This window comes from Eretmochelys imbricata, chromosome 7 (genome assembly GCF_965152235.1).
Source record: "Eretmochelys imbricata isolate rEreImb1 chromosome 7, rEreImb1.hap1, whole genome shotgun sequence".
Taxonomy (NCBI): domain Eukaryota; kingdom Metazoa; phylum Chordata; order Testudines; family Cheloniidae; genus Eretmochelys; species Eretmochelys imbricata.
The window spans coordinates 114,682,581-114,696,977 of NC_135578.1; the positions used below are offsets into that span (position 1 = coordinate 114,682,581).

General features: G+C 41.5%; 1 protein-coding gene across 1 annotated transcript in view; it reads right to left on the reverse strand.

The window, feature by feature from the left end:
• Positions 1-2,943: 2,943 nt before the first annotated feature.
• VTI1A (vesicle transport through interaction with t-SNAREs 1A) overlaps positions 2,944-14,397 on the reverse strand; it is a 356,897-nt gene continuing 345,443 nt past the window's right edge. The window contains exon 8 of the mRNA XM_077823160.1: positions 2,944-2,989. Coding sequence (XP_077679286.1) covers positions 2,971-2,989 — 19 coding nt within the window. The 3' untranslated portion in view covers positions 2,944-2,970. The remainder of the gene's footprint in view (positions 2,990-14,397) is intronic.

The window sequence follows — 14,397 nt, forward strand, 5'->3', positions numbered from 1 at the left end:
GGACCCCTGAATCCTAACTTCTGTGGCTGGGGACTCATTGGGATATATCCCCTGAAAGGCTAGAATCCCTGCCCCTGTGCCACGTGGCTGTTTTAGCCCACGTGCTGCAGGAATGCTGCTGGCACCATAAGACACCCCGAGCTGCTGCTGTAAGTGCCACACCATACATACGTATAATGCAGCTGACCGCCGGGGCCTTCTTTTGCCAGACTTAGCACCATCTGCCGCTCATGACCAGATTCCCCCATGTATGATTTGTTACTGATTTGTTTTCCAGTTCCTGAAGAGCACGAAACATGCGTTATTTCATTCACATGTGAACTGAGAATGGCATCTGCCTCACAGCTGACCCTGTAGCAGGCATTTAAAAGTACAGCATGCAAAAAACAGAAAGGTAATACCCGATTGGATACATAGGTACATACACCACGAATCACCATTGTGAGGTGAGCCAAAGCTGCAAAATTTGGATTCAGATCTCAGCCCCACCCCTAATTTCATAGATGTTCCAATATGCGTAAGACTTTTATAGAGCATAGACCCTAGTACAAAATTCACATCCAGAGCTGGGTTCAGACTCTGAATACCCTCCTCCCAAACTTCCAGGGATTTTGGGATCTGAGGCTTTGGCTTGTTGTGTAGAGACCATTTGCAAAATTAATACCCTGCTTGATTTTGAATTGAAACTCCTCCAAAGCCTGCGGGCATTCTGGACATGAGTTTCGGTTTGGGCCCATCTATAAACCTTTGTGTGATTGCTGCAGATGGCTCAACAATTCTGTATTATCTTAAAAATCAAGGCTGTGCAGTTCTACGGCATACGGAATGTCTCTCAGTGAGATATAATGCATCGCAAGTAGAGTCTTGTGAACCTTTATGACCGAAACTTTTTTTGGCAAAAATGCAGATTGGGCAATACAAACATTGAGAGAATGTGTGTAGATTTTGCCAAATTGTTTCAGTCAAACCCCACCACCGGAATAAATGTTGACATTTTTTAAATGAAATGTGTCCATTTTTAATTTGAAACAACTTTTCATTTTGAAATTTCCTTTAATTTAATTTTATTTTTTTAAAACATTAAGACATGCTCAGGAGGTTTTGTTTGACCCTGCGAGAACATTTTTTTTCTGACTTTTTGATATGCTAAAAATTAAAAAAAAAAATTCTTTTTCAGTTCAACCCCAAACTTTTTTTAAATTGCTAGTGAACTGAAAAAATCTGTTATTTGCCCAGTTCTAGTCATAAGCTCCCCTTAGGCCTTTGACTTCACTGGAGAGGTCTCCTGAATAATATTGATAAAGCTGTCTTGTAGACCGTTGAAAAATATTGACTCTATTTTATGTCACTCATAACAGTCCTTTTGTGGCCCTTAAATTTCTCTTTCCCACAAAATTTTGACAAAATGTCTGTTTTCACAATTGTAGAATTTTAAGGCCAGAAGGGATCCTCTAGACCTCTTCAGAAGGTGAGAACGTGTGGAGTCACCTGTTATTCTGTAATAGGGTGACCAGACATCCCGATTTTATAGGGACAGTCCCGATTTTTGGGTCTTTTTCTTATACAGGCTCCTATGAACCCCCACCCCGTCCCAATTTTTCACATTTGCTGTCTGGTCACCCTATTCTGTAAAGATGTGGGGTATGGCTGCACCCTCCATATTGGAAGGAGGGCTCAGGACTACAGGGACAAAGTTAGCTATAAACCGTAGCAAAGAGGAGATGCTGTGATTTTTGTTATGCAAGTGTTATGTAAATTTAAATCAAAACAATTTGACTATTAGCTGCAAACCTTAATATGAAGAACAACACAGAAAACTCATATTTTCATGTTTCCAGTGCAAAGCCGCCTACAATCAAAATAGTTTTAATGAGGTTTATGTGATCGTGAAATTTAAATGAGTGTTTGGTGTGAAGTATCACTGCCCAGTAATTCGGCATGAGCACTAGAGCACTATGGGAGAGTACTACACTGTGAGTACTTGGTGTGTACTGAGATGGGAGATAGGAATGTAAAGAGGAAATTCCATATCTTGGAAGGCAAGGAATCAGCCTATTGTCTATCCTCCTGGCCAGTTAGGGCCTGATCCAAAGCCCACTGAAGTCGCTGAGAACTGGATCATGCCATAAGATTTTATTGTTGCTCCCCATTTTTTCCAGTTTCTCTTTTGTCAGCAGGTACATCAAATTTGTGAAGGGAAGATGACACAGTTTCTGGAACCTCCTCTCCAAAATCTTTGGTGTTTGCAGCAGTATCCTCTTCTAGGAATAGACCAGCATGCTACTTTGTAGCTTACCACTGTTGCTAGCTGATCATTGCTTGGCCACAGATAGGTTTGCTACGTTCATGATAACCTTTTGTTTCCTGTGATATCTTGTGCTCAGAAACTGACATTTCGCAACATGTGTTTTTTTCTGAAGATATTTTATTTATACATTTGAAAAATTGATACAAACAATAGTTTTTAGGACAAAAGGACAGTTAGATGAATGCATTTTTTTCAAACAAGTGGAACAAAGGATCATACATAGTCCTCAAATGACAGAAGAGAATAAATATCTCACAAATTAACTTAACCTGAACAAAAAGAAAAGGAGTACTTGTGGCATCTTAGAGACTATTTATTTGAGCATAAGCTTTCATGAGCTATAGCTAACTTCATCGGATGTGACCTAAACAGTGGGTGTCATTCCCTCATGCTGCCTGTTTGTGGAATTCATGGGTCATAAAAGAATATAAATATATGGGACCCCTCCAAAATTAGTTGAAACCAAGTACAAGTAATCAACTAAAATTACAGAAAATAGGAAAGTTTTGAGATTCCTACATCTGCAAAATCTGTCAGAAATTCCTCCTCCTCTTAGGAGGTTGAGGAGTTAGACCTCAGTTTAGACTGTTAGCTCTTAGTGCAGAGTTTGTCTTTGTTCTTTGTTTGTAGAACACTTCACACAATGGGGTCCTGATCCATAACTAAGGCTCGTGGGCACCACTGCAATACAAATAATAACAAAACAAGTTAGGGATCAATCCTGCAAATTCTTAAGTACATGCATTACTTTGTATCCAAGTAATCACAGTGAACTCATTCTTAGTTTCTGAGAACCTTTTGACTTCATTACACACGCACACACAGAGTTACCATTACCCTCTGCAAAATGCCCTGAAGGTTTGCAGGACAAAATTTGGATGCCATAGCACCAATATAAGAATCCCTCTTGCTTAAGTAATTCATATAAATATCTTCTGAGCTGAGCTGCCTTCTGATCATCAGGAAATGCATGTATGCAACTTCTTAAATATATCATCATGGTCTGTAGAAGCTGTCCTTTATCAGCTACATAAAGACAGCAGTTTACAGCAGAGATCAGATGTTGCTTTTCTTCTTTCTGCTTCCTGAGATAAATCCAGATTCTCTATAGGTGGACGTGGAATTCAGACTATTTCATTCTAAGCAAGTCCATGGACCAGATTTTAAATAAAAATATTTTCCAGTAACAGCAAAAGTACCTTAGCTTTAATACATGCATCCTTACAAGCAATGGAATATTGGGTAAAGACCCAAAGAATGATTCCAGACTCTCCAACTCAGATTGACCTTTTTCTTGATTTTCAGTAATGGATTGTAATTCACTATGAAAAATTTCAACAGATCCTTTTATTTTTGCTGTCTTTGGAGCAAGGGCATCCATCTATCTCTCACTAATCTTTATGATGCTTAATGAGATGCTCCAAAGCAGGGGTAATCAATTATTTTTTATCAAGTTCCAAATTTCTTGGTCAAGGTATAGTCAAGGTCCCGATTCTAGAGAAAACAACACAAAAATAATAACAATAATGATAATAAGTAAATAAAAAGATTTTGGGGTCCATTCAAAAGCATCTGGCAGTCTGAATTTGGCCTGCGGTCCACCTATTGACTACCTCTGCTTTAAAGAAACATCAGACCTCTTCCCTTCTGAATAGATTTCCTAAACAGGAGCCCGATGCGGCAACCATTGTCCACGCTGAGTGGTACTTACCAATGTAAATATGAAACTACTCATGTGAGTAAATGCTACTCAAAATGAACAAAAATTGAAGAACTGGGTCTGATGATAGGTTGGGCGCAATGAAGATAGGAAGATGTACCTAACATTGCAGTTTTTTCCCCATCTTTTTTGTTATAGAGTTTAAGTCTGGGGTTTTCAAAAGCATTCGGCCTTGCCCTAACTCTCTTCCCACTGAGGACAACAGGACTGACGTCAATGGGAGCAGAGCTAAGCCAATACTGAGTGCATTTTAAAATCATACCCTAAATAGTTATCCAAGGTTTCCTGCTGCTGGAATGTCTTAGTCACCTTTTTTCTGATGGAGCCAGTCAATATTTCCACAGATTCCCCCAACAGAATGAAAGAAGACCAAATATAAAAGCAAATGTCTTATACCTCCTGGGAAGTGACTTCCCTCTCGCACCAATAAGGCAGTTATAGTTATTTATACTGCAGTGCTTTCTTCCCCACCTGATGATCAAAGAAAGAAAACAGAGGAGACAAATACCAAAATCAGGCCTTGAAGTGTGGAGGAAGGAGAAAAATGGAATACAAAAAAGAACACAAGAGTCCACTGACAAGAAAAAAATGAGAAGGAAAAATGGTTGTGGACATCTCTGAGGAAAGTTATCTGAACACAGAAATATAGTCTGGGACCAGAGAATGGCAATATTAATCTTAAAGAAATCTTAGAAGCTGGAGAGAAGAACTCTAAGAAATAAATGTGAGTCACTCACCCTTCATTAACTTGTTATGAAACAGCACAAAACCTTGCATAATTTCTTGTGGAAGAGGATCTTACATCATCTCTCTCTAATTTTTGTCCTCCATCTTATGAGGTCCATCTTCATCTACTGACACTTCTGTTGTATCAACCAGGCAAGGTACTAACAAGCTTCAACAGGACTTGTTTTTCAAAGTGGAGACCTCTTAACCAAGCTGCTGCTGCACCTCTGTAGTTCTCTCCCCGCCTCTCAACTCCTCCCTCCTCCTTCCTGTTTCCTGTCCTTTCAGACTCCCAACAGCCAGTGCTCCCAATTCTAATCATTACAAGCAACATCTAAACACCACAACTTCCGATGAGCTTGGTTGTCTCCCAGAAAACTCCCCTCCCTTGCCAGCAAGGGAGTATGAAATTCAACAACAAATGGCAAGACATAAAGATGAGCTTTCTCCATATACAGCTCCATGTTAGAGGTCTAGTGGATAGCATCAAGGGAGAAATGACTATCAGGTATCAATGCTACAAATCCACAAAGCCATGATGAATCCATTTTCCTTTGACCAGAAACTACAATGTGTTGCAAAATTAGCGAAACTCACTGATGCCCTTGCTGTATACAACATCCTCTTAAGAAAGAGCAGAGTTTTGGATGTTGTGGATTTGATCAATTGGCTATACATCTATATGCTTTGCAGACAACACCAAGTAAATAAAGTGGCTGCTACAAGTATACACTTCTCCAAGGCTTCATCTATACATTATATTATTTGCCACAGTCAGAAGGCAAGTGAGAGGAAAGGACTCTGAGTCAAGACTCTTGAGCTCTGCTCTCAATTCCACCACTGACTCCTTAAGAACAGGAGTACTTGTGGCACCTAAATTTATTAGAGCATAAGCTTTTGTGGTCTACAGCCCACTTCATTGGATGCATAGAATGGAACATATAGTAAGAAGATATATATATATATACATACAGAGAATGAGGAAGTTGCCATACAAACTGTGAGAGGCTAATTAATTAAGATGAGCTATTATCAGCGGGAGAAAAAAACTTTTGTAGTGATAATCAAGATGGCCCATTTAGACAGTTGACAAGAAGGTGCGAGGATACGTAACATGGGGAAATAGATTGTAAGACCTTGGACAAGATGCTTAGGCCCACATTTTCAAAAGAGGCTTCTAATTCTGGGTGCCTCCATTTTGGGATGTCCTGCTTTAGAAGCCTACAGCCTGGGCCCTGAGGAGTCTCATCTCCAATTGAAGTAACTGGGAGATGCAAACGCTCAGCACATCTGATAATCAGATGCTATATTTCTTCCATTGGTCACCCAAAAATGTGGCAACTCTGGAAAATTTGACCCTCTACTTCTCCATGGCAGAGTGTATCCATCTGCAACATGGGATCAACGAAACTATATGTTGCAGAGGTGGACATAATAAATTAATAATGCCCATTCAATGCTTTGAGATCCCCAGATGGGAGGTGCTGCATAAGGAGAAATTATTGTTTTTTTTGGGGTGGGGGGAGGGGGGGACCTCTACAGAAAGGAAGCTGAATGAAATTCTGAGTATTGAGCAATTCTTGTGGATTTCTGGGAGCTCAAGTATTTTGGGGTATAAAATATATATATGGGTATAAAAATGGTTAAAGAAGCCACCATGTAACTCACCCTCACCTGCCTTCCATTTCTAAGAGTACATTTAACATTCACAGTCTTTTATACTACTAAGTGAAATCAGAACAAAATATGGTAATTAATCCATTGTGAATTCAAGGATTCAGGTTTGAGCAGCAGATGGGAAAAGTTGTGGATCATAACCCCATGCAATATTTGACAGAATATCAGTCAAATATAGTTCACACATCTTCATGTTTCTGTCAGTCCCTCTTATCTAAAGTTAATTTAAAGTGACAAGAACTACATTAGTACTTTTCAAAGGGTAACGCAAACTTTAGAATATTCGCCTCAAATCAATATCCACTCAGACTCCTAAATGGTCAAACTGGCAAGTGTCTGCCAGTGATTTCACTCTGTTTTTATGTTAAATTTGTCATCTGTTGCAGGGGTTTAAAGCTCAGATTTTAAACAACTCAGATCATATGTGCTTTAAAGGCGATTATACCTGTTTATTCTGCATCTCTCTCTCTCTCTCTCTCACACACACACACACACAGAGGCAGTAGCTCCTCAACAGAGACCCCATTGTGCTAAGATCCCTGCTAGTACATAGTCAGAGGCAGTCTCTGTTCCAAGCAGCTTACAATCTAAATAGACAAGGCAGATAGGGAATGGAGGATAAAGGATAAAGAGAGACACAGAGACGTGAAAGCACACAGATCTTACAGCAGCTGGGTTTTCTTACTCCCAGTCCAGTGGCCCACACTGTCAATGTTGTTCTACTGAAAAGCAGGTGGACTACAGAAATGGAGGTTTCATCATGCATCCGATGAAGTGAGCAGTAGCTCACAAAAGCTTATGCTCTAATAAATTTGTTAGTCTCTAAGGTGCCACAAGTCCTCCTTTTCTTCTTACAGAAATGGAGAGGCCCCTTCTTCTTTATACATGGATCCTAAACACATAGAACAGCATGCATTGAATTTGTATGTGCGTGTATTTTGGCACCATACTATCAAAAAGGCCATTATTGGGGTGTGGGCTCAGAGCAATTAACAAACACACACTTCTGCTCTTATTACTGAATTAATTGGTTGTTTGTGCTGCTGCTCCTTATTTTCACATCACCGAATAAGACAGCATGCTCTGTATGGCAATTCAGAAATGATGCCCAGGTCATGGGTTAGACCAGGGGTTCTCAAACTGGGGGTCAGAACCCTTCAGGGGGTAGCAAGGTTATTACATGGGGGGTCGCAAGCTGTCAGCCTCCACCCCAAATCCTGCTTTGCATCCAGCATTTATAATGGTGTTAAATATATAAAAAAGTGTTTTTAATTTATAAGGGGGGTCATACTCAGAGGCTTGCTATGTGAAAGGGGTTACCCATACAAAAGTTTGAGAACTACTGGGTTAGAATATCCTTGGCATTAAGATGCCCCCCAAAACTCCTAAGGGTTGAGGGATGGCATGAGTTGAGTCCAGAATGAGAATACTATGGGTGAAAGTCAAAGGTGATGTGTAAGGTGGTGTAAATTAATGGTGACTCTCACAATGTTGACACCTCTGTTGGTCCCCAAAATGAAACATAAAAACTTAACTAACCATAACCAAACCACAAAGAGACAGAGATGTCATGCAGTTCACTAGGGATTAGACCATTGCTATTATCTGGAAGGTACTCAGATATTACCATGATGGTGACGGAGTAAAACAGACAGACAGACACAAAGCGAACACTCCATATCTCATCTTTCAAAACTTGTCCTCAAAGGAAACCTGCACAAGACCTTCAAAAGGTGAACCTGGGAACTCAAATTCATAACTCTGTTAGACATCAGAAACCATGGACTTAACAGGGACACTGGTTTTATGGCTCATTTCACAATTTGTAACACACCACACTGCCTGCGACCCTTTATTGCCCGTTTCAAATGACTGCCTCCAACATGCCTTACCCCGTCTGCTTAACAATCTATCCCAAGTCCCAACTTGTATTTAGCTTAGACACTCTGTTTCCTTCCCCAGCTCTGAAGAAGAGCTCTGTGTAGCTCGAAAGTTTCTACCTTCCACCAACAGACAGTTGGTCTAATAAAGAATATTACCTCACCTACCTTGTCTCTCAGACAGACAGACAAACCAAACAGATTCTAAACTGATGCAACTTACTCATTTGGAGATGGACGAAAGAGAAGCAGGCAAAGCAACTAATCAGAAGGGTGTCAGAAGGAGTTAGTTGAAATAGACCTCACACATTCCTATCCCTTCCCCCGCCCACCACCCTCACAACACCTCAGCATTACATCAGTTTACACTCCATTACACCCACTCGCCAATCTGCAAAGTACACATCAACTCTGGATAAATGCCATAGTCAGTCCTTCTGGGGTGCAACTCCATTGTACGAGGTATGCACAAATTCTGGAGAACAATTACACTGATCCAAGAGCTTAAGCCTATGGAATTTGCCAGATCTTATTGCATAAATACCTGAAAGAGGACCAGAAAGACACGGGGAAGAGTCTATTCAAACAGAGGAGTAACAGCAAAACAAAGGCACACCCTTAGGAAGGGTGAAATTCTATTTTCTTAACTCTGGGGAGGAACAAAGCTTTGAGTAGTTTCTACACCCACCCCCCTTTCCCAGGAGCAGAACTCACCAAACTAGTTTGGGTTAAATTAATCCCTATTGAAACTCCGTTGACTTCAATAGGGGTGAATTTGACCGTAGTGGTATCCCAGGATATAAATGGGGTTAGATACTTCATTATGGTGATTGTGCAGTGATTTACACTAATCACTAAACTGAGGGCGGAGAATGTATGCAGTGTAGCCATGTCAGTCTCAGGATATTAGAGACTAAGGGTGGAGAAGACATTTTCCACCCAGATCGTGACAACTGAGACAAGGCTAAGGGAAGGAAGATGAAGGAAGGGTTACCAAAAGAAACTACACCATTTGCTCAAGAAATTCCCTGAAAAAGCACAAGAACAAATCCGCAGAGACACACCCCTGGAACCCCGACTAGGGGTATTCTATCTGCTACCCAAGATCCATAAACCTGGAAATCCTGGATGCCACATCATCTCAGGCATTGACACACTGACAGCAGGATTGTCTGGCTATGTAGACTCCCTCCTCAGGCCCTATGCTACCAGCACTCTCAGCAATCTTCGAGACACCACTGACTTCCTGAGGAAACTACAGTCTATCGGTGATCTTCCTGAAAACACCATCCTAGCCACTATGGATGTAGAAGCCCTCTACACCAACATTCCACACAAAGATGGACTACAAGCTGTCGTGAATAGTATACCCAAAATATCATGGCAAACCTGGTGGCTGAACTTTGTGTCTTTGTTCACACCCATAACTATTTCACATTTGGGGACAATGTATACCTTCAAATCAGCGGCACTGCTATGGGTACCCGCATGGCCCCACAGTATGCCAACATTTTTATGGCTGACTTAGAACAACGCTTCCTCAGCTCTCGTCCCCTAATGCCCCTACTCTACTTGCGCTACATTGATGACATCTTTATCATCTGGACCCATGGAAAAGAAGCCCTTGAGGAATTCCACCATGATTTCAACAATTTCCATCCCACCATCAACCTCAGCCTGGACCAGTCCACACAAAAGTTCCACTTCCTGGATACTACAGTCCTAATAAGCGATGGTCACATAAACACCACCCTATACTGGAAACCTACTGACTGCTATGCCTACCTAAATGCCTCCAGAGACCACACCACACGATCCATTGTCTACAGCCAAGCTCTACGATACAACCGCATTTGCTCCAACCCCTCAGACAGAGACAAACACCTACAAGATCTCTATCAAGCGTTCTTACAGCTACAATACCCACCTGCTGAAGTGAAGAAACAGAGCCAGAAGAGTACCCAGAAGTTATCTACTACAGGACAGGCCCAACAAAGAAAATAACAGAACGCCACTAGCCATCACCTTCAGCCCCCAACTAAAACCTCTCCAACGCATCATCAAGGATCTACAACCTATCCTGATGACCCATTACTCTCACAGATCTTGGGAGACAGGCCAGTCCTTGCTTACAGACAGACCCCCAGCCTGAAGCAAATACTCACCAGCAACCACACACCACAAAACAAAACCACTAACCCAGGAACCTATCCTTGCAACAAAGCCTGTTGCCAACTGTGTCCACATATCTGTTCAGGGGACACCATCATAGGGCCTAATCACATCAGCCACACTATCAGAGGCTCGTTCACCTGCACATCTACCAATGTGATATATGCCATCATGTGCCAGCAATGCCCCTCTCCTGTGTACATTGGCCAAACTGGACAGTCTCTACGTAAAAGAATAAATGGACACAAATACGACGTCAAGAATTATAACATTCAAAAACCAGTCAGAGAACACTTCAATCTCTTTAGTCACTCGATTACAGACCTAAAAGTGGCAATTCTTCAACAAAAGAAGTGGTAGAAATTATTGGTTTTTTTCTCTGATTTCATGTATACTATATATATTTTCCAATAGACACTGGGGAGTGTCTTTTGTAGAGTTATGCATTAAATGGGTATTATGAAAAATATTGAAGAAAGAAAGGCAATCATTTTTCTGAGTTATCTACACTAAGATGTGTAAGAGACATGGTAAAAATCAAACTTTTTTTCTGCTCATTTTTCAAATATTTTAAGAAGAAGAACAAAAACCACAGCACAAGAAAAAGATATAGTTCTGGGCAGATTGACACCTTTCACTGAATAAAGTAACAGAGGACTCAGACTCAGATACACAGAAGATGAGTTTCCCACCAGACACGTTTGAAAATCTTGATTAAACACCACACTTTGAAAATAATGGGCAAAATGTAGAACTTCCACCCAATCTGTATTTGATCCAACTTTCTACTGCTAGAATGTCTCTCGTTTGAGTGTCTTGAAGCATTTTTAAAACATCATAAAATTAGTGTCATAAAAACTGTATGCGCTAGGTAACCTCCGTTATGGTCCCCAGTTTGTGTGTGGCAGAGTGCAGAACGGAACCCCAGGAATCCCGACTCCTAGTCACTCTAACCATACTGCCTCCTACGCAAGTGGAGGAATTCACTTGAAACATGTTTGCTTTATATTTATTTGTAATGTTTAAGTCTACACAGTCAATTATTTGGGATCTTATACAGTTTTTAAATCTTTGTTTTAAGTGACAAAGCTTTACAGTTCACTTGTCTCTGTTTAAAAACAATAAACAACTTAAAAGAAGGGAAGATCAGAGGATTAAATAAATTAATGAGAGAGAAAGATGCTTAAAAGGCTTTCAAAGTATTTTTCTTGCAATACTAAAATGTAGATTTTTTTTTTTTATTAGCAAACATGAGTTCACAAGTCAAATTAGCACCAGATTTGGATCTGGAGATTTAAGGTTCAAACCAATCTCTATATAAAATAAACAAACCAAACTTGATTTTCTTACATCAACATTTACCTTTAGGCGGATGGTGGCATCCTACGTTAATATTTCACGGGACGTGTGCACTTTGGATTCGAAACATTCGAAGGTAGTGGGGGCAGCAGGACTGCTGAACCAAGAGGATCCCTAACTAGTGAAATGTACTTTTTGTGTGCAGTCCATAAAACTGTGAAGAGCTCAGATTTTGAAACTGGTGGCCAGTGTGTGCGTGGATTTCACAAGAGGATAGCAAAGCAGAGAGAGAGATAGAAGTAAGGGTATTTTCCACTTTATGCATCCGATGAAGTGAGCTGTAGCTCACAAAGGCTTATGCTCAAATACATGGGTTAGTCTCTAAGGTGCCACAAGTCCTCCTTTTCTTTTTGCGAATACAGACTAACACGGCTGCTACTCTGAAAGAAGTAAGGGCGTTCTCCTGGGTGCAGAAGTAAAATAGTGCAACTTGCACCGGGTTGGCATTCCATGCCAGTGTAATTTATACAGAGAAGGCAAGGTGGGGCTGGAGAGGAAAAGGAACAATAAACTGTAAGGCTGCTCCACCACACATCCTTCCTTACAATCTGACTTGCCTGCAACATCCCTTCAGCACGTCACACTTGTATTCCACATTCACTGAATGCCAAGGTGCAAGTTACAGCATTTTACAGCTAGCAACGGTTTCCCACTCACACCCTATGTGTGACATACAACAGCATTTAAATCCCCGGTGAATTTGTCCCAGAGACTTCATGGGAGGTGGACATGCTTACAACTGTTCTGAATTGGGCTGCGAGTGCACAGACTCAGCTTGACACTCCTCTCACTGACACTTACGTTGACTTCACCGGAGTTACTCCTGACTGACACTCGTGGGAGAGGAGAATCAGACCATCAGGACTTTAGTTTGCAGGCCACAGCAGGGAAGCGAGCACTGCACTCTTCAACAGATGACCGACACATGTGCCAGAGCTCGATGATATCATTGGTATTTCGAGGCCAGACTCCAGATTACGTATGGATAACCCCATTCTCCTCTAAAAGAGCCCTGGGATTGGGTGAGAGAGTTGCCACAAAGGCACTTGAGTCTCCAGGTATGTCTACACTATGGGCGAGGGGTGTGATTCCCAGCTTGCATACACACGCTTATGCTCACTCGCACTGAGCTAGCATGCTAAAAATAGTAGGGTAGCCACAGTAGCACAGTCAGCAACAGCATATGTTGGCTACCCCGAGTCTGGGCCCACAGAGTTCAGGCATGTTCGACATTGGTGAGGCCTCATCTGGAGTACTGTGTCCAGTTTTGGGCCCCACACTACAAGAAGGATGTGGATAAATTGGAGAGAGTCCAGCGAAGGGCAACAAAAATGATTAGGGGTCTGGAACACATGACTTATGAGGAGAGGCTGAGGGAGCTGGGATTGTTTAGCCTGCAGAAGAGAAGAATGAGGGGGGATTTGATAGCTGCTTTCAACTACCTGAGAGGTGGTTCCAGAGAGGATGGTTCTAGACTATTCTCAGTGGTAGAAGAGGACAGGACAAGGAGTAATGGTCTCAAGTTGCAGTGGGGGAGGTTTAGGTTGGATATTAGGAAAAACTTTTTCACTAAGAGGGTGGTGAAACACTGGAATGCGTTACCTAGGGAGGTGGTAGAATCTCCTTCCTTAGAGGTTTTTAAGGTCAGGCTTGACAAAGCCCTGGCTGGGATGATTTAACTGGGAATTGGTCCTGCTTCGAGCAGGGGGTTGGACCAGATGACCTTCTGGGGTCCCTTCCAACCCTGATATTCTATGATTCTATGATTCATGTTTGCACTGGGGGCAGCTGGCCTGTGCAGCTGCTGCACACGCTACGCCACTATTCTTCGCGTGTTAGTTCAGAGAAGAGCTAGCACACCTATGTCTACCTGAGCTGGGAATCATACCCCTAGCTCACAGCATAGCCACTGCCTTAATTACTCTTTCCTTGGCCACGGGTGGGGCTTGAACTCATGACCTTCAGCACTAAAAGCAGAAACTTCTACCACTTTCGCTGGAGCAGTAATTGCATTAGCCAGTAGCTGTAATAGGCTCCTCCCCTCTTAAGACCACCCGTCACTAGAAAAGGACAAAGACACATATGGTGCTAGTGTGGGTTACAGAAGAAGAGGATTGAAAATCTCATGGAAACGGCTCTGCTCCGCAGAGTTCTAGGCTGATTTCTCAAGCAAGAAGGTTCAGCGCAACATCCAAACTTTTAAACACCGAACCCTCCACATCATTGGGTGGCACTAGAGTGTTTTAAATCAAGAGACCAGAGAGTTGAAACAAACAGTGAAGATAAGTTTTTCGCAATATTTTTAGTAGCACGTGGCATTTTAGTGACCCAAAAATCTGTAATTTTTTCCCCACCTGAATTAAAAAAATAATTCCTCTTCAATATTTTGGGAATGCATGTAAAGATGTTTAAACTAAATTCTGACTTTACACACACACACAGATATGCTATTAAAATACTTTTATCTCATTGAAGACATTTGATACTTATTAAAATATTATTGCTCTAAGGCATATTTTGATTTTCTGTCTCAGATTGTGTGGAGAGCCTTGCTA